This window comes from Nematolebias whitei, chromosome 10 (genome assembly GCF_014905685.2).
Source record: "Nematolebias whitei isolate Nwh7 chromosome 10, NemWhi1, whole genome shotgun sequence".
NCBI classification, from domain to species: Eukaryota; Metazoa; Chordata; class Actinopteri; order Cyprinodontiformes; family Rivulidae; genus Nematolebias; species Nematolebias whitei.
Genome location: NC_056507.1, coordinates 20348794 through 20371021, shown reverse-complemented (window position 1 = coordinate 20371021; position 22228 = coordinate 20348794). Strand labels below are relative to the sequence as shown.

The 22228-nt window shown below is 39.7% G+C and overlaps 1 protein-coding gene across 2 annotated transcripts in view; it reads right to left on the bottom strand.

Moving 5' to 3' along the window:
- hipk2 (homeodomain interacting protein kinase 2) overlaps positions 1-22228 on the bottom strand; it is a 70789-nt gene that overhangs the window by 13205 nt on the left and 35356 nt on the right. For both annotated transcript variants that reach the window (XM_037683444.1, XM_037683445.1), the window contains exons 3-7: positions 8529-8652; positions 7630-7749; positions 4897-4983; positions 1609-1793; positions 1339-1501 (exon numbers count right to left, since the gene is read on the bottom strand). In XM_037683444.1, the coding sequence (XP_037539372.1) occupies positions 1339-1501; positions 1609-1793; positions 4897-4983; positions 7630-7749; positions 8529-8652 (679 nt within the window). The remainder of the gene's footprint in view (positions 1-1338; positions 1502-1608; positions 1794-4896; positions 4984-7629; positions 7750-8528; positions 8653-22228) is intronic.

The following is a 22228-nucleotide window of genomic DNA, read 5'->3' as shown; positions in this document are numbered from 1 at the left end:
GAGAAAAATCTGAAACTAGCAGAAAAATGCTGAAAGGAGCTGAAATTAGCAGAAAGAAGTAAATTAGGCTGATACTAGCAGAAATTACCTAAAATAACTTGAATTTATCTGAATTTAAAAAAATGCTAAAAAAAAAAAGTAGCTGAAAATGTAGAACAAGCTTAAATTAGCAGAAGAAAGCAGAAAGAACACGTTTACCCAATTAGACTGAAAAACGCAGAAATGAGCACCAAAAAGAAATTAGCTGAAGAAAGCTGAAATTAGCAACAACAAAAAACTGATGAAAAGTAGCTAAAACATTCTAAAAGAAGCTTAAAATTACTAGAAGGAAGTAGAGAGGGCATATTTTTTCTGAATTATGCTGAGAAAAGTTTAAATGAGCGCAAAAAATGTGGAATTAGCCAAAAAAGCTAAAATTAGCATTAAAAACAGCTATATAGAAGCTGAAATAGCAGAAAAAGCTGAAAATTGCATAAATAAGCTGAAAGGAGCATAACAAGCTAAAATCAGCAGAAATAAGTTAGAAGAAGCGCAAAACTGTTGTAGTTGGCAGAAAGAATCTAAAAGGAGCACAGAACAGCTGAAATTAGCTGAAAGTATCTGAAAAAAAAAAATTGCACAAGGAAGCTGAAAGAAGCTGAACCAGAAAAAAAATGTGAAAGGAGCAGTAAAAGTTGTAAACGGATCTAAAGATTTGAAGGATGTAAAATGAGCTAATTTCCTTTTCTTTGGAGACAAAAAGTGGCAGAAAAGGCTAAATATGTCAAAAAGCTAAAGTTGCACCAATACCAGACGTCATAGCAGAGCTGAACGTTTTTATGTGATTTGTTGAAATTGCACAAAAATTGTGGAACGCGAAAGATGCTAAAAAACGTACGGAAGAAAAATGGATCACAATAGTGTGAATGCTTCTTAAGCATTCACACAAGGGCACAAACAGCCACTCACTGGATTTCAGGCTGTTTAACTACTGACTAAATAAAAAAACATCACCCAAAGTTTGTTTCAGTTATCCATGTTGAGCCATTGACAAACTTATTAGGGAAAAATTATATTAAGGAATATAAAAGTTATATTCATTATGTTTTGGTTGTACTTTGAAGGTTGAATATTTAAAATTTTTTTTTATCTACACTGTGTTTATTTTTATGCAAAGTACAGTACAACAGCTTTCCCAAATTTAATTGATTAAAATTCAATATATAAATGTAATAATTGACAGCTAAACCTGTTTACGTACTTCCTTCTGACAGCATTGAAGGTTACTCTCACTGTCTGCCTCAAAAGATGTGAATAAATGAGGTCATTTTTGTTTTTCTTCTGTTTTTCCTCTCTTACCTGGCTGTGCACAGTGTTCAGCTGGTTGTTGAAGGTCATGGTGAGGTTGGTCGAGGTGCTAGGGGCCACGTGGGTGATAAAGGGCGTTTTGCTCTGGTTGACTGTGTCGTACATGTTGACACGACGCTTGCAGATCTCCATGTTTTGGAAGCATGACTTTACGCTGCATAGACAGAAAGATGAACGTGTTTTGTGACTGTGGTAGATGTCGCCTCATTCTAAAAATGATAATTATGAGAACAGCATCGGAGGGTTCAGAGGGGCACGTACTGTGTGCTGTGTGGGAAATCGAGGAGATGCGACATGGTAACAAATGGGTGGTTGAGCGTTTCAATGGGGGTGATTCTCTTGTCTGCGTCGATGGTCAGCATCTTGGTCAGCAGGTCGATGAACTCTCTCCTGTCAGCTTTCTCTGCCAGCAAGTCGCTCCCTTCTAAATCTGATGTCATGTTCACCTGAAAGCAGAAGGCAAATCTTATCATCTTGAGTGCTCAAGGTCGTCTTATTCACTTGAAGAAACCTAAAAATACACAAGGCCTCATAAGTTAGAGAAGGTGTCACAGAGCCAAGTGATAACCTTGCACCTTAGTGACATTATAAACATTTGCAATGGTATTCATAGCACCACTTGAAATATGTGCTGGCGCCTCCACTGAGATTTTTATCTAATCCCGAGATGTGAAAACAAACAAAAACCATGAACCGGATAAACTCTGCCATCGGCCAGTCAGTAAAAAAAATAAGCCCTTTCACAGAGGACATCATTTTGCGAGCAGCTCTGGAAAAAAAGCTGACTTAGCAAACATGTTTTGAGGAAATGATGGGAAGCTGCCTTGAAGCATCACGTTGCTTCAACTGTAATAAACATTGTGGTCTAAGCCCTGGATATTTAGCAGGCAAAGCAAGGGGTTTCCTCTTTAATGCTACAAACAGATTACCGTAGTTGTTTTGCAAGCCAGTGATTCTGATTTTTAGAGCTACTTTTAGCATCCTCATATCTGGTGAGGAGTAAAGAAAGAGGGACAAGGTCAGGATGTAGCCAGTCTGGTACTCGGCGAACAAGCAGATTGTCAGGCAGAGTGAGGATGAGACTGTGGCAACAGACAGGCAGCCTTGTTTATTGTGACTGTTGTGCCGCGAGAAGCAGGCCTGTTTTTCATAAAGACGCAACGCTTATCTGTAGGCCTGCTCCAGGGTCTATCAGATGTGCTGCCAGTCAACACCGCAAATCTGATTCAATCTTCTATCTATATGCAGCCTATTCAGCTTCTGCACCCATTCCTCTTTGTTTGCCATCTCCATTGGCTTTGATAAAGAAATAATCTGCAAGAATGAGGTGAAAAATAATCACACATTGTCCTCTGCAGGGAGATGACTTTGGGGAAATGTGCACAGTTAAGAGCTGACAAAAAAAGCCTAATTATCTAATAAGAAGGTTGAAGGTTCATAAATCATTTGTATATTTCCAATAAATTAAGACATGTGGCTTTCGTAGCTTTAGTTGTTTTATTTCTCTAAACATGATACTGGAAATTAGACAACGTAAAACCAGGATTTTGAAACAACTACCAGGGTCAATCACATGCGATGCAAAGAGCAAGAACATGCCATTGTAGAAAAAAAAAGACAGGGCTGGCAGATGTCGAGCTGTAAGACAGACCAGGCCCCGGGAGATGACGAGCACAACATACAGAATGCAAGCCAATGTCCCACAGCATGTACAGAGTTATGTATAAACTTGGCACCTAATTTCTCAATAGGAAGGCTTTTTGGAAAAATTAAAAAAGTGCATTTCTATGTAAATACAATAAATGAAATATAAAGTGAAGACCATGTTGCGCCTCCTGCCAAGCCTTCACTCCTATCAGCAGCGATACCGGAGGATCGCAGATCAAAGTGAATCCACTTTTGAGTGGCTCCGGGTTTCCTTCCATCTGCATCAGAGCCTTGAAACGGCTTTGGATTTACTGTAAGTTGGTGTCTGATGTGCTCAAATTAGATATATTAGTGACTAAAGCTTCCACACATTTCCCATGACTGAAAGGGGGTTCATTATCTCTTCCTGGCACCCATCCCCTCTGCCTTGCAGGCCCTTCAGCTATATCATCTATTATACACACAGAGACAGATGTCCACAATGCTAACTTGTTTATGCAGTCAGGATAGTGAGATGAGACAAAACAGGTCGTTTTTCTCACACATTAGGCCTGTGCAGCTCTGCTTTACTTCCTCTGTGTTTCTGTAGTAAACCCAGTCTGGCTGCAACAGAGGAAGCCAGGACACTGAGCTTGAAGCAGAAGAGACATACATGACCCAGGGGAGATCATAGCAGTATAGGTTGGCTTCATTAGGCTTTTTTGCCCCATGTGTGTATGTGTGCAGTAACTGTAGCTTCAACAATCCCAGGAAGTGATGCCGTCTTGTCCCAGCTGACCACATGTTATTCCATACTGGCCCAATAGTGGCCTTAGGCACTACTAAACAACCACAATTGTCTCCATCATTTAAGTTGCTACATGTGTTGCGTGTCCACATGGATGGTTTCCAGAGGCTGCTGTTTGTTGGTAATCAGGATGACTATCTTCCAAAAGAAAAGAAACCACTTACCTAAATCGCTTTCTTTTCTTTTTTTTTTTTTGGCAAAGCCATTATCAGGAGCATGATGACAATAGTGCTGTCAAACATTTGAGTATATGTTGGTGGAAAAAATACGTATACAAAGCATTTTTTTCATAAACAGAACTGCAATCTGCCAGCAGAAGCAAGCAGGGTGAACAAAACAAAGTATCAGTCACTATCACGCATATCCTAAAATGTCATAGGTGCGTGTGAACTCCTCGCCATGAAGAAAGTAATTCATTCCAAGCGACATTCAGGACTGCAGGTAGAAAGAGGCTAACAAGTTAAATAATAGAGGCATAGCATGGTGCAAGCAAAGCCATGCTTTTTTTGAACAAACTTGTCAGAACTGTTAGGAATGTGTTTGGATCAAACAAGTGTGGGAGACATGTAGGGTAGGGGCGCCTTGCAGTTAGTGGGCTTACCCATTACATGCTTACATGAAATGCAGATGTACCAAGACGGAACATAGCCACAACACTCCCTGCAGCTTAAATAAAAAAGCAAACTGTACATATTAAACCTGTTAACCAGTCAAACCACATGCTTGGTTCAAATGTCTGCAAGTTATTAGATAGCACTAAAGCAAAACGAAGAGCAGCAGCGGAGCTGAGTAGGGGATTCAGCGAACAGCTGCTTTCATTTCGCTCTGTAAAATTCTACGTATCACTGCAGCTGGAGATCAGACCTTGGCAGAATAAATATTTAAAAGGACTTCAGATATTTGATAGATAATTCTCAGGATGTGATGGATAAAAACAGGCTCTGGACCTCAACAGCCCCTTCAAAGAAACTATGCACACGAGCTAGGTGAATGTGATCGAAGCAAAATTAAAAAAAAAAAGAAATAGGCAGAGCAAAAAGCTAATAATACATCTACGGTTCGATTTGTGGGGAGGGAAGGCAAGAGTGCAGCTTTATGATTCTGAAACAGCATACCTGGGCCATGTCATCCAAGCAGTTGAAGATGTACTTGCGAGCCTCCTTGGATTTGATTCCTGTTTCCCCCTCGTGGTCCTCCGGAGTCTGCGGGAGACAAGAAGCAGATGTTCCGTTAAAATATCATCAAACTTCCCCTTTGGAAATACACTATTTACATTTGGCTCATTACTGCCTCTTGTTGTTGATATGCTGCAGACCTCATCTTACCCTCTGAGCAACCCTGGGGTAGCACACACACCCACATGTGAGCGCACACACACTTAACTAACAGCTAAGAACGAAATGGGGGGACTGCATAGGGAGTCACATACTATATCAAACAAACCTAACAGCAATATGCACACTGTACAGCAGTTTTACGCTGGTGCACCTGGACACACACACACACACACACACACACACACACTTGACAAGTATAAACATGTCATTATTGTGTTTCAACAGATGCAGATTTACACTAAACATTTCTGCGCTGACCTGACTCTGGAAATCTCCTGACTTAACACAACGTATCTTTAATTACAGTCAGCGATGCAACACAGCTGCAGTTTTATGGAAACACATGGCAAGGTCAAATTAAAGCTGAGCAGTCACTCTTCAAAGAGGAGAGGAAAAAAAATCTTCTGGGTGCCATGATTTTGGTCATACCAGATGGGAAATGTTTTTGACAACTTACAGCACAAGTGTCAAGACAAAAATACGACCTGTATAGTTTTTGCTGAGTCTAAAGAAACTCGTTCAATTTATGTAGTGGCTTTAAATTGTACAAACGTTTAACCTAAGAGGCAATGGACATCTCACAGAGTTAGGTGCAAGTATAACTAGAGAAAATGCATTTCCTGTGAAAATGCAGTGAATGCTTATTGCAGAAGAACTTGCTGAAAAACAGCTGAAATTAGCTAAAAAAAAAAAAAACATGCTGAAATGTAGCTGAAATGGGAGAACAAGCCTGAGTGAAAAGAAGAAAGCAGAAAGAACACAAATTTGCTGAATTTGGTTTAAATAGGCAGAAATTAGCACACAAATTTGTCAATTAGGCAAAAAAGCTGAAATTAGCTAAAAAAAAAAAAAATTGCTGAAAAGTAGCTGAAAATGCAGAAGGAAGCTTAAGCTACCAGAAGGAAGTGGAAGAAGCTGAAATGTGTTAAAATATGTGGAATTAGCTGAAAAAGTTCAAATTAGCACCAAAAGAGCTAAATAGTAGCTGAAATAGCAGAAAAAGCTGAAACTAGCAAAAATATCAGTAAGCTGAAAGAAGCATGAAAAGCTGATATTAGCATAAAGAAGTTAATTAGGCTGAAGGTAGCAAAAATTACCACAAAAAATTTATTTAAATATAAACAGCTGAAATCAGCACAAAAAAGGCTAAAAAGCTAGTGAAAAGGTAGAACAAGCTTAAATTAGCAGAAGAACGTTTTGCTGAATTAGGCTGAAAAAAGTTGAAATAAGTAAAAAAAAACCAAAAAAAAACCCAGTGGAATCAGCCTAAAAACTAAAATTAGCATAAAAACAGCTAAATAGTAGCTGAAATAGCAGAAAAAGCTGAAATGTGCAGAAACGAGCTGAAAGGAGCATAGCAAGCTGAAATTAGCAGAAAGAAATTAGAAGAAGCACAAAAATGTTGTAGTTAGCAGAAAGAATCTGAAAGGAGCACAAAACAGCTGAAAAACAGCTGAAAGTAGCTAAAAATGTTTAAATTTGCACAAGGAAGCTGAAAGAAGCTGAAGCAGAACAAAATGTGAAAGGAGCAGTAAAAGGCTGTAAACAGATCTAAAGACTTGAAGGATATAAAATGAGCTCAATGCATTGTCTATGAGAAAAAAAATGGCAGAAAAGGCTAAATATTTCAAAAAGCTAAAGTTGCACCAACACCAGAAGTCATAGCAGGATTGTCCTGAATGAGCTGAATGTTTTGATTTATGATTTGTTGAAATAGCACAAAAATTGTGGAACATTAAAGATGCTGAAAAACGTATGGATATTTGCTTCATAAGCATTGACACAATTAATACTACTATTTACACGTCAGACTGGTGTTCATTAAAAGCTCGGTCCCTATCTTTATTTCTGTGGTGTGATTCAGTTTCTGATAAAAGCACATGCTCACACACAGATATAGTAAAATCCTCATCAAACACTGTAGAGAATGACCAGTATTTGAAACTCATTACAAGTCAAGAACTCTGTGCAAAATCTGTGTGGCGCACAGAAGTTTAGATGAAGTTAATGCTCCTTACTGAGTGGCCTGCATAGAAGGTCAGTGATGGAGGGTCAAGGCAGACACTGTCAGAGTTCCCACACAGACCATTTTCTTCTTATTTAGACTCACTTCAAAATACAGGTAGCATCACAGCCTTCTATGTCTTACATCTGAAACTAGTGAAATAAATACTGACATTTAGAGTTGCCTCAGTAAGTGGGAATATGTATAGATGCCACATATTATATTTAGAATGAAACTACCGGTAGGTCTGGAATAGCTTTACAGAAAAAAGCAAATATTGATTATTACAGTATTTTCTGCATTTGATTACTGTTTTAAGTAATAATACTAAAAACAGTACTTAACATTTAATTTTTCTTTTAATTCATAAAAATGTATGTATATATATATATATATATATATTTTTTTTTTTTTATTATAAAAATATTTTTTACTTTTTTTGTGCATTTTAACTCTATCTCCCCCCACCCACCCCTCTTTTAATTTTTTTTTTTAACATATCATACCTTTAGTCTCCAGAGAGGATAAGTGGAGTCTGGATCTCTGTTGAAGAACCTGGTTGTCTTTGTCCCTGCACTCAAGAGATACTCTGCCGGAAGACCCTGCGTCTGGGAGATGTATCGGATCTGCAAGACAGAGGCGGAGACATGCATTTGACATTTTCCATACGTGCAGCATTACAACTGTGGAGGACAGGAATTGTGCTTTATGTTATCTGCAGGTGACACAAGGCTTTAGAAAGTTTTATAATCCAGCCTGACTTTATATTCTTCAGATTTATTTGATTAAACCAAAACTTGAAGCCCATGTCAGATTTGACTCTTAAATGAGACATTCAAAGTATTTGAGCTCAGTATACAGACCAATTCTACAGTAAAACAAACAGAATAAGTACGTTTCTTTCAGCTGCTCACTTCTTCAAGGGTTGCCAGAGCGAGCTAACTCACGTGAAAGATTTGGCAATTGTTTTACGCCAGATGTCCTTACTGACACAACCTGGGCTCAGACCCGCAACCTCAGGATTACAAGACCATGGCACTGACCACCAAGCTACCGCAGCCACAATGTAGTAAAGCACACATACCAGTACCTAACATGCCCCCTCCCACAAAAAAATAAAATAAAATAAAATAAAAAATCCATGGCAATTTCTGGTTAAAATAACAGTTTTCAATCAGCATTAAGTTTATGATGGAGTCCCTGGAATTTTTTCTTCCCTGTAAGGGGTTCCCAGACCCTAAAAGTCTGACAAACCCTGATTTAAGTGAGTTCATGGAGCATTAACTTTTCAAAGACACACACAGTCATACACGTAAACAAAACTGCTCATACATGTACTCATGAGGACTCGTCTATCTAATACATTTTGGACTGTTTACTGGGTCACACAATCACGACGTGTTACCTGGTCGTACTCTGAAGCTCCGGGGTAAAGAGGCCATCCCAGGAAGAGCTCAGCTATTACACAACCCAGCGACCACATGTCGATGGCCTCACAGAACGGCAGGCCAAGGATGATCTCTGGAGCCCTGCAGACACAGAAAATACATGGATCCTTTTTATCTCAAACTTTTGATAAGCATATTTTTATTGTTGCATATTTCTTAGTGGCCTTGATAATTGTTCTATGAAAGCTGGAGTCAACAGAAGGCACTGTTGGGTAGTTCCAAGGGTGACTTCTTTGCAAATAATTTAAAATACTTAAGAAGCGCAACATAAATCACTGTTAGTTACTTTGGTGCTCATACTTGGGGCATAAGTTGAAGTACAGATATATGTTGAAAGTTTCTTATTTATGACCACAGTCACAAATCAAAACAGATGCAAACTAAAGCAAAAGGAACGTTCACTAGAATACACAATAATTTTCACCTGAGCTTAGGTGAAGACTGCAATTGATTTTTATGTTCTGTCAAAAAGACTAATGTGTTGCAAGTTTACCTTTTGGACAGTGCTTAAAATAACCAAGAACACAGTGATTCAGCTCTCTAACACTCCAGAGCAGTGGTTCCCAACATATTTTCCTTAAAGACACACCTTCTTACTTCCTAGCCAATCTGAGACCCCCAATCCCTCGCTACTCCCCTCTCCTAAAAGACTCAATCAGATTAATCATTTTATCAAAGTGATAAAAGAATAAAGTAAATATTACAAGTAACAGTCGTTAAATATAGAATAAAGAACAGTAAATAATAAAAGAATAAAGTAAATAGTTACAAACTTTAATTTGTAAAATGTATAAACTAGTACTTGTACAACAGAACAGACATCAGCCTCCAAACTAAATGTAGATTAGTCAATGCAATTGTGTTTCCAATTGGGATATATGGAAGCGAAACATGGACCACGAAGAAATCAGACAGGAGAAAAATTGATGCTTTTGAGCTATGGTGTTGGAGGAGACTCCTATGAAGTTTGTGGACAGCACGTATCACCAATCTCAAAGTCCTGGAGCGAATCAAGCCAAACCTCTCGTTAGAAGCCAGAATCACCAAACAGCGATTAGCCTACTTTGACCACGTGATGAGAAGCCGCTCCTTGGAGAAAGACATCATGCTCGGAATGGTTAGCGGACATAGAGGAAAAGGCCGACCAAGAACTCGCTGGCTTGACACCATTAAACAGGATGCAAACCTGACATTTGCCGAAATAAAAGAAGCTGTACATGATCGTCAAAGATGGAGAACGTTGATCCAACCAGTGACCGAGAATCGACCACGGTTGAACGGATAGTAGTAGTAGTACAACAGAAATAACAACTACAAAGTAGACCGTTTTGAGAACTACTCACATAACTTTTCTTTAAAAACTAACAGAATAATCTTAAAAACAGTCTTAAAAAAATAAATTGTAATTTTGTCAAGATAGCTTCCTGATCCTTTCATGCAGATAATTTTTGCAATTTTCAGCTAATTTATCTATTATGTCCTTGACAATATGACAAGAAAGAAATGACAATAAAGATCTTTGACTCTGACTGACTCTGACTGTGTTAGTGAGTGGGACAGTTGTCACTTTATCCACTGCACGAGCTCCACACATCAACTCTACAATTTTCAGGCAGGTCGGTTTCAGAAGGTTTCTCCAATATCGTGCAGATTTTTAGCCTTAGCGAAGAAAAGGGAACACTCAAAAGATGCTTCTGTAGCTCTATGCAAATCACTACCTGCACTTCCAAAGGCTTTTCTCATGTCAGGAGACCTTTTTTGCCAACTGCTTGTTTCTGAATGTATTCCTGACATTCACCATCACCAATAGTAATAATAACAATGCCTGTTCTAAACTAGGGAAAAATGTTCTTATGTTGTCACAAGAGTGACTCCTCTGTGTGTTTTTACACATTTAAACTTTCACAACTGCATGTGCTTACATTTATGTTATATATTTAAGATACATGAGCTTAACCAAGAACAACGATAACTTCCTACCTCCTCTCAGGCAGCCGCGCTGCCAAACAGAGCCGGACGCAAAGTACAGTACAGATTTTAGTTTTTAACGTAATATGTTACAGAAAACTCTTCAAACATAACAAAAATGAGTTTTTTTTTAGTGTTAATCAGGATTTGGTGAAATTTCAAACATTATAATTAAAAATAAAAGCCTATTTTCTAAAATTGTTACACAGACAATAAACTGATATTTTTACAACCTCTAAGCAGACATATTATGCGACCCCCCCCCCCCCCAGTGCTCTCTGAATATACCCCCCACCCCCTCCATGGGGGTCAGGCCCCCCAGGTTGGGAACCACTGCTACAGAGCACTTTTAAGAGCTTCACAGACTGTCATCACATTAGGAGGGGGACGTGCTTGGTTTCACTTTTTATTCTATATGTAAGATGTAGTCATATATGTATTAAAAGCATGATACAATTCAAAGGGGCTCAAAGCACATCATAGAAAGCTTCAAGTTCATAATACATAAGACTGTTGTGACTGTGCCCCCCGTGCTCGGGCCTTGGCATGCTCTGGCAAAATTTTAGTCTTGCACAACAGCATGAATGGAATGATGCAGAACTACTTGGGTTAGAGATGAATGAAAACACTGTCTGTGCATAGCCAAAATATGTTTTCCACCTATAGCCTCCAGTCCCCTTCTTATTCATCACCTGCGTTGATTGAATACGCAACTAGGCGCAGGTGATTTCTTAAGTTTAAGATATGACACAGAGAGACAGACTACATTAGGCAGGCAATTTGAAACTCTAAAATAGAAGCAAGAAGAATGCAAAGCTCCTAAGAGGCACAAATAAAGGGTGGAAAGCAATGCTTTACTGAAGAGCTCCTGACATGAGGTGGTTATTGGGGTCCAAAGGGCAGCAATGGAACAGACACCAAGGACAACACTCGGGCAACAGTATCTTAGGACACCATTACACACCAATACTAAGTAAATAGCACACACAAAGAGGTGAGACATCTGTCAAAAGGTTCCCTAAGAAGCAGAAAAGAGCCTGTAGGAGGTGATAACAGAGAACAGTGAGGTCTGCTGAAGCAGGAAAGGGAAAGAGATGGACAAAAGGACCAGGGTCAGCGTGATCCTCCTCTAACAGCTTGTTAGACTGGTTGGAGGTTCACTGAAAACACGAGGAGCAGAGAACAATAACAGCAGCACATTCAAACAGAGCACAGAAATGACAAAACTATAAACTATGAAAAGTGGCTCTCTTGCTTTTCTCTAACACTTAGAAAAAAATGATGCAAGGAATCCATTACCAGGTCTTAGTCTATTCAAATCCCCCCCCCCCATGCGTCTTGGTAAAATCTAGTTTACCAGAACAATACACAGAACTGCAGGGTTCTGTTCTAGTTTGGCTCTTATATCACCTGTTCTTCCCACTTTTCACTATCAGGGTGTCTGTGAGGCAGACAGCAGAACCAGGCGGTCCAGTGGTATTATCATCACCTCTACATGGTTTTTGAATAATAAAATATTGAAACCAACACTGTAATGCTGCAGATCTGTTCAGCTATATTTTTTAGAGGATTCCTTGTTAAAAGAAACCTACACAAATCCCCCTAATTTGCACAACTATGTATTTCTTTCCCAAAATTAAATTTTAACAGATATTTATAGGCTTTAAATAAAATTATATATATATATATATATATATATACATACACATATATATACACACACACACATATCCATGATTGCAGCTTTAACATTCCTCTACAGTTAAACAAGAACAGGACCTGAAAGTTACATTGTTTTTAAATGGTATGGTCTTTCAACAGCTAACCACCACAGCAGACCTGCTGAACTTGAATCAAAGTATTATTCTTTTTTTTTTACATATTTTAATTGAGTGTCTCCATGCATGCATGTGCAGGAAACTGTGGCAACGTATGTTGATTTTGCACTTTATTCCTCTTCAGGCTAAAACTTCTTGAGTTATACATAGTCCATCACTCTGCTCCGAGTTGTTCAAGCTGTCGCTCTGCCTCTCACAGAAAGTTTCTGCAGATCAGTGAAACACAGACAGAGAAAGCGAGGAAGGAAGGGAGAGGGAGTAGTATCGTTGCACATAATATGAAACCACAAATGCAAATTTGCCCATACCAGTATACCTATGCCACTGCATGCAAAGAACACTTCAGTTGCTGCTGATGCAGATCTTTCACTGGCTACTAAGTGCACACATCTGTGTAGCTCTCAGACCTCACCTTACAGCTTTCCTGTCAGTCTTCACCTGTCTAGATGAACAGCATAAACACAATTTATGCATATTGCATCATTTCTGTTAGGGATGCTAAATGACTGTAGCTTATTTTTATTCTAGATAAAACACCACACAACTACAGTAAATTGATACTCACAGTATCAGTGACAGATCTAGTAACCCCTTCATCCCAAAATTATTTGAGCATTTTTCCAGCATAATAATAGGTGTTTAACTGATGGAGAAAAATATTTTAAATCTGTGCCTATATTTTGTGTCCTTGTGGACTAAAGGCAAGATGAAGGGTCTCCATGACTCTAGCCGTTCATGAAAACTGCATTTATGAGTGTATTATAAAATATCATGTACTTTATTTTTTATAATGTCAGCCATGCTTTCCCTACTGCTTGAAGGAATGTAAAAAACTTGCATCTTTTATAGCACAGCACTACAGCAGTTAGACCAGTGTTGTCAACTAAAAAAAACAGTAGATAAAGGTTCAGTAGATTAACAAATATTTTGGTTGAAATAAATTAAAATGTATTGCCATTCAGTAAAAGTGTTTCATTATTCTTAAATGGAAAACTAATTGCAGCATTTAACATTATTTTAATGTAACCCATTTAATGACATTATTATCATGGTGCTGTCAAACAACTTATAAAGGCATCAGACCTCTTACGGACAAAGAATCCACTTTTTTCTTAAATTCTTTTTTCCTAAATTTTCATGGCATTATAGCCAATTGTGTGCAAATTTTCAAAATCAGGAGCTCTGTGTAGTGCATAGAAAATATCAGGTGACTATACTGCTATCTTTTGAGCCTGTGCCGTAACAATATGGCTAAAATGTTTTTGTTTGTTGTTGTAATAATCATATAAACATGCACAATTCAGGTTACACAGCAAATGTTTCACCTCCTGACCTCTGACATACCCAGCTCTTTATAAGTTTGTGTAAGTACCTCATGGAGTGATTCTTTAAGAGTGGTGGGAAGCTGCTTCTACACCATATAACCCTCAAACAGCATGGGCGGCATGCAGATCACGGCCAGCCAAAAGCTTTCATTGGTTCTGAATGCAAACCCAACTGCATGAGAGGCCTCAGTGTTCAGGCTAGTGCCCCTGACAGCACCGGCTCTTGACAAAAGAAAGAGAGAGGGTGGGATGGGGAGAGTGGGAGAGAGTCTGCATGCTGACATCCTCCCAGCTGGCCTGGTCAATGATGAGCCTCAATCCCCTTGGGAGACAGAGATGGCACGACTCATGAATGAGGTCTTTCTTTTGCCACCGCAGCCCACCCCTTATACCTCAGCTCTTTCAAAAAAAATACCTCTGCCAACCCAGACAGCCCTAACACCTCACCAGCCTCACCAACCAACCTCTCCTCACCATCCTCTGCCAGAAAAAAAGAACAAAAAAATTCAAACTAGGTTGTCAAGACCAGGCTGGTGCTCCCCTCCCCACTGCCTATCTGCCCTTTGCTCTGTTGAACTGCACTTGGCTGCCCCCCCCCCCCCCCACACACACACACACACACACAAACACACACACACACACACACATGCAGATATACCCACACAGATGCATGCACACAGCTGACATTACAGGCTGTGTGCATGTCAGGATGTATCCATCAGGCTGACCTCCTCTTAGCTTGGCTCCAGAGAAGAGACTGATGAATTCCCAGAAACCAACATTTTCATAAAGATAAATGCTACATTGGAAAGCCAGTCTTTTAAAGCTGTCATCTTTGGCCCTTATATAACATTTATTTAAGAGGTTGGCAGTTAGGAGTCAAGAAAAGTAAGCCTCCCTAAGGTAAATAATAGTACCAGTAGCTAAAATAGTGCCCCAACTGAAAGCTCAGTTAAGACCAACTGTAAAGACAGGTGAGGAAGAAGTAAAATGTGCATCCCAGTTCATAATAAAAGAATCTACTATTAACTCCTTTCCACCATATCCTCTTCCATTCTTTATCTTTGCCTCATTCTCTTTTGCCTCTTCCATTCTCTCCATCCCACGCCTTGCCCTTGCTTAATGTAAAAGGCTCATGTTGGTGCTGTGAATGGCTCCCTTCCCCCCCGGGTTTTCATCTACATATTCATGTCCCAAAACGTTCTTCCACAGCCTCTTTGAAGATGTACCATAGAGAAGCTCTTTTCTAGATATATTGCATGGTGATCGCTGACTGTGAAATAAATATGCAAAGTTACATTCCCTGTCGTGCACCTGTGGCCTGTAGGAACTTGCTCTAACTCAAGACACACTCATATACATTACACCTCCCCTGACGCTACACCTGCTCTTATCATTTTGAAAATTGCCATACAGTACTCAAGCCATGCATAAGATGCAGAGATTGCATATAGTAAATGGACAGTTCAGGGGAGGGCAGACTGCTTTTACATTTAGAGCTTGTGTTCCAGGTGGTTATGCGACGGAAAGAGAAGAAATATATCTGGGAAAGTTTTCAGAGAGTCCTTGTGAAATGTTGTCTCACTCCCCGGTGCTCAAGGTCTTTGAAACAGGTCTCGTTCTCTTACTTTTTAGTTTCCTTCTCAGAGAGAGGGACAGGAAAAGTGCTGACAGGACTGCCAGTATTTAGCTGTTAAATATGTAACATTCCATGTGGGTTCTAGCAATACATTACAGCATGCAGCGGAGTGCACTCCGCCCATCTTTTGGACAACTGTATGGACATATTCTCGCTGTAGTCCGATACAATGATAATAAAGCTTATTCTGATTCTGAAAATGTAAAAATAAACAAAACTGGGAAAATTTGGCATAAAAAAACAAAGTAGCCCAGTATCAAAAGATGTAGTGAATTAAAACATGGGGTTGTCAGGGCAAAACAACTAGGCAATAATGAAAACTACAATAGTACTCACAATTTGCCAGAAAATGTGATTCCAGAAACTGAGATTCATTAAATCATGATGATATAAAACAGAGGAGAAACGTGGGTGTATGCTTGTGCTGATTCAACACTACCTAAAGTCCAGTTCAGTGCACCCACAGGGAGTAAATTGCAACAGAGAGCTAACAGAGAGAGAATTTGCACATTCAAAGGTCGTCTCTGTCTGTCGCCCGCTCACACTTTACACCTCCCTCCTCTTTAAGGCATTTTAGATTATGAAATATTCAATGGGCAGAAAGCCACCCTTGTCAATAAGGCATACTTGGAGCCCTGTTGTCGCAGTATGGCAGTCAATATTAGCATGTCCCATTCTTCAGCATAGCATGACTACTTTCCATTGCATAACGGCTGTTATTTTAATTATTCACAACAGTATTTAATAATATATCAAATGCACTCTTAGGTAGTATAAAATACCCAACCTATATCCTGTCCTTGCAATGCTACAGAGCTATAGGACCTATAGACTTCCATTCTTCTGAGACTCAGTTGGGCATTATTCCTCACCTAACCTTTATTTTTGGACAAAGCTACACTTTGTCATAGCTAACATGTAAAAACAAAACTCAAAACAATGACCACCGCTACAGAGAAGCCCAGTTGTCCCTTTAGACGGCAATGTATTGTTCCATCATTCCTTGTTGGTAATTGCCTCATTTCTGCGGTTATTATTCTCCAGCATGCAGCTGATCCTATCAGTAAAACAACTCATTTTCCACCCTGAACCTGCTGACTTTTGCATCTCCCAGCACTGCAGTACCTCCATACCCCCCACCCCTTGTGTCTTGGTGCAGGGGTCAAAGGGACAGAGCTCCATCAACAAGGTGGAGGGAGAAATGAACAGAAGAAAAGGAGGGAGAGGAAAATTTAGAGGGTGGGGTGGGTATAACAATGAAAGATAGATGTTCGCTTCATCACCACCCTCCAACACTCACATATACTATACTTACATCCCCCCGTCCACCCCCAACAACACAAACACACACACACACACACACACACACACACACACACATTCTGTCCCTTCTGTCTCTCTTGTCAAATGAAAGAGTGCTGGGAGGAATTTGCCATCAGTAAATGATGTGTATTTGTCATACAGTGATGCTGTCAGGACAGACAGCCCAGAGCAAAGATTTAGGGGATGCCAAAAGGGAGCCTCAAGTCTCCCTAACCCTATTAGGATAGAAGACTGACAGTCAGACATTATTAGGGCAGTCCAGTGACCACTGGCCAGACATTGACCCGACCCTGAGGCATCTGCAGCTCTGCTCTGAAAATCAAACCTGAGTTTGCCTCTTCAAACAATAACTGAGTAATTGACAACCCATTCTGGTAAAAAATTAAATCAAATAAGAAATGAAAATAGATCTGCTTGTTTGTCAGTATTTTTGCTCTTTTACAATCGTAGTCACTGTTAGAAAGCGCAAAAAAAAAAAAAAAAAAAAAAAAAGATTTGTTTACCGAGAACTTGCTAAGAGAGGGTAAAGTCAAACAAAATCAAAAATGAAGACCAATGACAACACCATCAAAAGTGCAGCCATTCAGTCTACTTAACCAAGTGGAAAGCTTGTCACTGCTGAGCTGTTCACTGAGTCAGACAAGAGAGCAGCATAACTGGCAGTGAGAAACACTGCACAGACTGACAAAGGTAGTCAGTCAGGTAGAAAAGATTGTATCTACTCATGGCTGAGGGATGCTGAAACCCAAACTGATCACTGCAGCAAATTGGAGTGTACAAGAGAATCAATGAGCTAACTTAAGCTCCTCGCTCAGCTCTGTATGAGGTTAGAAGGCAATCATCAGAGTGCAAGGCAGATCAAAATTCATGCATAAACTACCAAATGTTCATTTTATATTGCAACAAAATACTCCAGCCGTTGAGATAACCCCCCTCTTCAAAAACATGAAAGTTATGTACTTTAAATTAGTGTCTAAAGCAAACAGGAGTTCATCTGTTTTATTGACTGTCTGTCTCTCTGTATGTATCGCCTCTTCACTTGTGGTTTTGTCTGTGTTCTCTGTTGTCTGGCATCCATTTATTTATTGTTGCTTATTTTCTTCCAGCAGATGATACAGTACAATACAATTTAGAACAAGAAATGGCAAGACACCATATACCGGTAGATACTGTACCGTGTCTCTTTTAGTTGATTTGAGGTAACCAAGACAGATACCAATTGATAGAGAGAGACGAAACAACGGCATGGTCAAAGTGATGAACTAAAGGAGTCATGCATAGTGGATATGTGATAAAACAGCAGACGTTAAAAATCCATTTGAAACATGGCGCCTGAGAACATATAGCTTGGAGTCACATGGGGTGCTGTCCAATACCATCATAAAGACATATTTCTCTCTGCAACACACACAAACAAATGAACTAAACATATAGATTGAATGGTTTCAATCCTAAATGCAGCTTGGATCATCAAAGTTCTTAATTTTTTGTGTAAGTAAAATATAGCGTGGGGAGCCATTTGCAAGGCTGAAAATCCTCCTATCTTCCATACATCCATCAATATTTACTAGCATACAGTACATGTGCTATTTTCCTGTCATAACCCCCTACCCCCCTCTACCCCTCTCTCTCTCTCTCTCTCTCTCTCTCACTAAACCCTGTTTGACTAGCCTCTTCCTTCCTCCCACCAGGTCAGGCAGTATTACCATCTCCTGCCTAATCAAATTCTGCTGTGTGTGACATGAATTCTCAGTGCCCAAGGCAGCCCTGCCTGGCGACAAGCTATAGGGCTGCAGAGAGCTCTAAAACCACCTCACATTACGTTGGGAGAGAGGAGCTCCACATCTCTAACACTGAGAAAACTTCCTGGTATGATACCCTGAGCATGTTCCTTCAGTCTGCCAGCTTCTCTGATTGCCTTACTTTCTGTCTGTCTGCAGAATGCTACTTTCTTTTTTATGGACTGTAGCAACTAGCAAGTCCCTGGAGTGTAGCAGGATTCTGGTTAATTAGAAAGTTGAGGGCACAGACTGACAGAGGCCGATCCTGGTTGTCACCCAAATGTTGTCAAGTCCCCACAATGACAGACCCCTCAGTACTTATGACAAAATTACCGTCATGCATGCATGAGCGCAATAACATAATCATGCAAGTAATAACACAGATGTCTAATCACCCATTTAAAGGGGTCCCTAAAGGAATAGTGAGGCTTGTGTCAATTATGAGTGGTCTTTTTTCAGATTGTGATTCTTGCATCCATGGATCTGCCCCATACATTGCCATTTGTCAGTTGTATTTCAACACAATTTAATAATTCTAAACTTTTTTTTTTTTTTTACATAAAGCAAGGACACCTGGCATATTTTTTATTTTATTGAAGAATTTGGACACATAATCACAAACTGGATACTGTGTTTGGACACAGGAGGAAAGACAAATATGTCCCTGTTGATTTATTCAATACTTTAATAAGAAATATCACATTTCCTTCTCCACATGAAGCTAAAACATTGAACAGCCTAATCTACCTGGGCAGCAGATGAAACAGAAAGCGAACTGCATCATACCCAGTAATTTTTCTTGTAATCACTGGTATTTGTGTTTGTGGGGGGAAAAAAGCAATGTGCACATTTATGTTAGTGCAAGCAATCATTATGAAAGCTGTTATCAGAAACAATAAGTCGTGATGACAGGTAATTAATTTGGGTTTGAACCAGCACCCAATCATTCCTAAGTACAGTAGAGTCGTAGTTATTTACCTTTAAATGATAATATATACCTCTTGACATATGGAGTGTTCATTTTCTCCAATCCCCAGACAGCCTACGGAAGCCACTGAAACCCAAACTGTATGAAGTATGCAGTATTTATATATTAACACAACGATAGACAAAAGTGGGTTGTCTAAACAAAATGTTGTATTATAGATTGGCCAAGAGGTGGAAATCAGAGTAAATATAAGACAAGAGTGTGTGGTTTACACATAGGCATTATCATCAGTCTCTTAATCAAGAAAGAAACTGATGGTGTTTGCACATATTTCAAATGACTTTTTCCTGTGGGAACAAGTCAAATATCCTGTGACCGATGAAACTTTACACTATTCCCTTCTGATTAAAACTTTTACACAAATAAATAAAGTCTGATAAATTACAAAGTTTAGAACTGATATCACCATCTGCTGCTTTTCAAGACTCATAAAAAGATTGTTTAACCCTGTTATTAATATATAAATCGTATCCCTTACTGGCCAACAAATATGCTTTCATCTCAGATTGCATGTGCTAAAGACCTTCCACAAAGCTCTCCCTGTTTTGTGACAACTCTATAACTGATAATTGCCTCATATTAACCAGGTGTTTCGCCTTTCTCAGCCTATTTCGCCCAGAGGGGAGACCGTCCCTTCTCAGTGAACACATACAACAAAGGCACTCTGGCACCCAAAATATCTTTTTGTTGTGGGAATAGGAGGTAACAGTGCAAAAACAAAGTGTGAGGCAACAGCTCTGAAGGTGTCTGTTGAAGTTGGTGGGTCTTTGAAACCGGTATTTACCATGACAGATTTACGATTTCTCAGGCAAGAAATCATATCACACATGGGTGTGTGCAAAGATGTTCCCAGATTCTTTTTTAGTTTCCATCTTTTTTTTGCTTCTCCTCTCTGTTTTTATGTCTGTGTGAGCACTCTGAGGGTGCTGCTGGAAGTAGTCCAATGAACACAGCTCTGACCTTCCCGACACCCGGATGCAGCCAATCACATCTCCTCGCTTTGACACACAGGGCATTGCCATTGGTTGGTGGGTGGGAGATATCACCAGAGGGGACCCAAGTGGCGGGAAAAAGAGAGAGAGAGATGAAGCCAGGAGAACAAAGAAGCTGTGCTCTACGCCTCTTTTTGCACTTTAACCGACCCTTTGCCCAGGACAGGACAGGAAATTTCCAGAACAAAAGCGAGCTGTCATCCCCTCCTGACATACTTGATTAGAATAAAGCGGATCTTAGCTGACTGCCACGCCAACCAATCCTTGATGGAAATAGATTGTTGTAATCTGGTCTGGTCTCAAATTCCAGACGTCAGCATGCAAGATGTGAGTGTGACCTGAACCATTAAACAGGAAATGAGCTTGAATGTCATCCCACTTCCTGGGATGAAGTCTGAACTATGGCCGGTAAAAAGGGCATAAACAAAATTGCATGAATAAATACAAACATGCCTTTTGGACGTTTAAGCAAGTGAACACAAACAGATCCATGAATTATTTGTTTCTTTTATTTTGCCAAGATTGACGTGCGCATAACCTTCTCCTAGACATCACTGCTCACAGCTGAACGCTCCGGGCCTTTTGCTATCTCCAGCTCGAACCAGACTCGCATCAGCCACATTCCACATTCCTCCAAAGCCCCTAGGGGGAGCGTCGCAGCTGGGCACTGAGCTGGGCTGTTCCCTGCCTCTCTGGAAGACTTTAGTCACTCTTGCACACAGCTGTTACATTCCACAAATCAGGATGCATCACTCTTTAACTTTAACGTCAGTGTTTCAAATTGTGATTTCGGACAAACTGCCCTCTGGGTGTCATCAGGTCATTCATAGATCACTTAATGACAAGAGGTGCTAGAAATCTATTCATTTTAAACATGCTTTTCTTTATTATTTTTTTTATTCTTACAACAGCTATTTATTTGATGATGGGTCATGTAAAGACATAAAATGGTATGTTAGCAAACAGAGTACATACTCTAGTAGGATCAGTGACAGTGCGTGGGGCTATCTTGTTGCCAGAAAACAGCTACAGCAGTCAATATACAAGACCAACTTTATAATGCAATAAATAAATAAATGTATAAGCCAAGCTGGGAGGCCCAGCAAAAAGAACGCCCCAGTGAGATTGTGAGAAGAGATCATCAAAAGTTAATTTCAAAGACTCTGATGCTTTTATGAATCAGATACAACTTTCTTCCTCCTTCCTTATAAACTATCAATCACAGGTGAGAATCAGTTGACAGGTAGTTGAGTCAAGTCTACACCTTGACATTTCTATAGTTTATTACAGAAATGATGCAGCTTGCCCTCAACTTTAATCAATAAGGAACGTCCCAGATAGTAAATTTAAGGTTAAAAAATAAAACGTGAACTCCTCAGTGAGATGTGCCATTGTTTTAAAAGATATTCATTCACCACCTCTCAAAATCAACAAAACCAACTGGAGATAAAAGCTGAATCCAGACACCTGCCACTCACTGTTGTTACATTTACTCTTCTCTTAATGTTGGGATGTGTGTCTGTGTGGGTGCATATGGGTAAGTTTGCGTTCTCTAAAGTGTGTCTGTAAATACTAAAGGCCAGGCCATTTCATCAATTTGGTAAATGTCACGCAGTATATCAGTCTAACTGCAAACGTACTGGGCTATTTCCATATTTGCAATAGAGAACGCCCGTCTCCCATTAGAGCTTGCTCCTCCAGCGCTCTCTGGGAGCCCAAATAACACATGCTTGTCTGCACAAATGTGCACCAGCATACACACACACACACACACACACACACACACACACACACACACACACA